Consider the following 2,572-nt stretch of genomic DNA (forward strand, 5'->3'; position numbering starts at 1 on the left):
ATGTGGGGTCATGGGCTGTTAAATAAAATAAGAAAAATGATGCTTACATTGATCTATTTTTATTATTAGATTAATTATATAATTATTCGTTAAATTATGTAAAAATATTTTTTAATTATTAAAATTTAAAAATTATAAAATTATTATTATTTTTAAGAATGACCCCTCCAAGCCTGGCCCTAGGCGGTCGCACTCCCCTCCTTGGTTCAGGACCGGCCCTGGTCTCTTGATCTTGGCCAAGATCAGCCTTGTAAGCAAGGTTAGGCTCTAGGCTATGTGAATTAAGATAAGTGGGATTTTATCTCAAACGTCTAACAACTAGTATACTGGGATTTTATTAATATAAGTGGTTTTGGTACACAATTTTGTGAATTAAACAGAAAAAGGAAAAGAGCAACATCCATGGATTCCATCTGGAAATAATGAATAAAACAACTGAAAACACGTCTCTTCTTCTCCTCCTGGGGAAAATTAAGCATTGCCATTAGCTTCAAGAAATGGGTAATCAGTGTAACCAATGACTGGATCGGATATATAGAATGTATTCCTGTCATACTTATTCAGAGGGGCATCAAGCTCAAATCTCCTTGGCAAATCTGGATTGGCCAAAAACAATCGGCCGTATGCAATAAGGTCCGCGCGGTTCTCAGCCACAGCATTGTTTCCATCATCTCTACCGTAGCCTCCTGCAGCAATGAAAGTGCCATTGAAAGCCTTTCTCATTGACACAAGACTTTGAGGACATTCACTCACTTCTCCCCCCTTTTTAATTCTTGGCTCCACCATATGGCAGTAGAGTATTCCATATTGGTTCAAGGCCTCCACCATGTAGAGGCCTAATGCTTCCGGATTAGAGTCCCCTGCTTCCATGAATTCTGTATAGGGAGATAGCCGTATTCCAACTTTATCTGCTCCTATTTCATTGACCACGGCTTCAACTATCTCCAAGGCAAATCGGCACCGGTTTTCTAGTGATCCACCATATTGGTCTGTTCGATCATTCACTTGATCTTTCAAAAACTGTTCTATTAGGTAGCCATGAGCTCCATGAATCTCAACTCCATCGAAACCTACAAATCAGGCACCAAAGTTAGCAGCCATTATATAATTTTAAAGTATCTAAGAAGCCTCAAATTTCATTTATTGTTCTCAATCTAGAAAAAAAGAACTTACCAGCTTCGATTGCATTCTTTGCTGCAATTCTGAAATCATTGACAATTTGAGGAATTTCATCTGTCCTTAATCGTCTCGGAGTTGAGAACTCCGCAACATCTATTCCATTAAGTCGAACTTGTGGTGTCACTGGCTTATCAGTAGAAGAGATCGGAGTTTGTCCATTTGGCTGAAAACCTGCAAACATTTACAAGTGATAAACCATTATTTGTGTCCAATGCCATCACAATAAAGCATCAAGGACCATGCCATCTGGAATTAGAAGTTACAAAACAAACTTTGGGTAATAAAGTATTCAAGATGAGAATTAAAGCATCGATTTTCCAATCAACCATCCACATCTGATTTTCTAAGAAATGTCACAGAAGAGAAGAGAATAATGGGAGGTGTAAAACAAGAAGAGACCTTTATTTGAAACCCTTCCAACGTGCCAAATCTGACAAAAGAAGACTCCACCTTTAGCATGAACAGCATCAACAATGGGTTTCCAGGCCTCAACTTGCTCTTTTGTCCATATACCAGGTGTATCTGGATACCTTTATTAATGAAACAGGGGGGGGGGAATAGAGTTCCATGAAGTTAATTTTTGGGGTTTAAAGAAAATGTAAAATTTCAACCTTTTATACATAATTCTGTTTCTAATAATAACTGATTACCCTTGGGCTGTATCAGAAACTCCAGTAGCCTCAGCGATCAATAAACCTCCTTTGGAAGTTCTCTGGGAATAGTACAGAATGGCATGTGGTTGAGGAACGTTGTTGTAAGATCTTTGTCTTGTCAATGGCGCCAATACAGCTCTGGAAAAAATGACAGAGAAACGAAAAGAGAGGTAAATTAAGCACCCAAATCACGCAGTTAGTTAGTCAGTGACCATAGTTTTCCCCCCCTCACGAACAACAATATGATGTGTGGGAAATGGGATGATATTTTTCCTTGAAAAGCTGAACAAATATATGATGGGAAGTAGAAAGAATGCAAGATGAGGAAACGAGGGTATTACCTGTGGGAAAGATTGAATTTGCCAAGTTTGTAGGGAGTAAGAAGAGGTTTGGTGGTGATGTTTTCCATTTGGTCTCGGTTTCTTCTAAGAAAACAGTAAATTGAAGCGATCACTTGGGTTTGGGTTTAGGGTAATTGTAATTTTGCAGTGGAAATGGGTATTAAATTGAAATAATTGAGATAGTAGGGTTTTAGAGAGATGCAATGCGTGGGAATAGGGGTATATATAGAATTAGAAATGGGGCTTTGATGACGAGCGAGAGTACGTTTGCAGTGTCGGCCAATGTATAATTTGGCCACCAGAGTTGACCAAACAAAACGCTCACGGTGGGAGCTGCACTCGCCTGAGCTTCCCACGACCTGACGTATTAAATTCTTTCTTTTTCATTAAAAGCCGTGG

The 2,572-nt window shown here is 39.0% G+C and overlaps 1 protein-coding gene across 1 annotated transcript; it reads right to left on the reverse strand.

Moving 5' to 3' along the window:
• Positions 1–303: 303 nt before the first annotated feature.
• LOC120117061 (putative 12-oxophytodienoate reductase 11) lies at positions 304–2,357 on the reverse strand. The gene is made up of 5 exons (XM_039137400.1): positions 2,174–2,357; positions 1,830–1,970; positions 1,579–1,709; positions 1,174–1,350; positions 304–1,070 (listed from the first exon to the last, which is right to left on the reverse strand). Exons 1-5 carry the CDS (start codon positions 2,239–2,241, stop codon positions 472–474), a joined length of 1,116 nt encoding a protein of 371 aa, XP_038993331.1. The 5' UTR covers positions 2,242–2,357; the 3' UTR covers positions 304–471.
• Between the last annotated feature and the right edge of the window lie 215 nt (positions 2,358–2,572).

Source organism: Hibiscus syriacus, unplaced genomic scaffold (assembly GCF_006381635.1).
Source record: "Hibiscus syriacus cultivar Baekdansim isolate YM2019G1 unplaced genomic scaffold, ASM638163v2 tig00110318_pilon, whole genome shotgun sequence".
NCBI classification, from domain to species: domain Eukaryota; kingdom Viridiplantae; phylum Streptophyta; class Magnoliopsida; order Malvales; family Malvaceae; genus Hibiscus; species Hibiscus syriacus.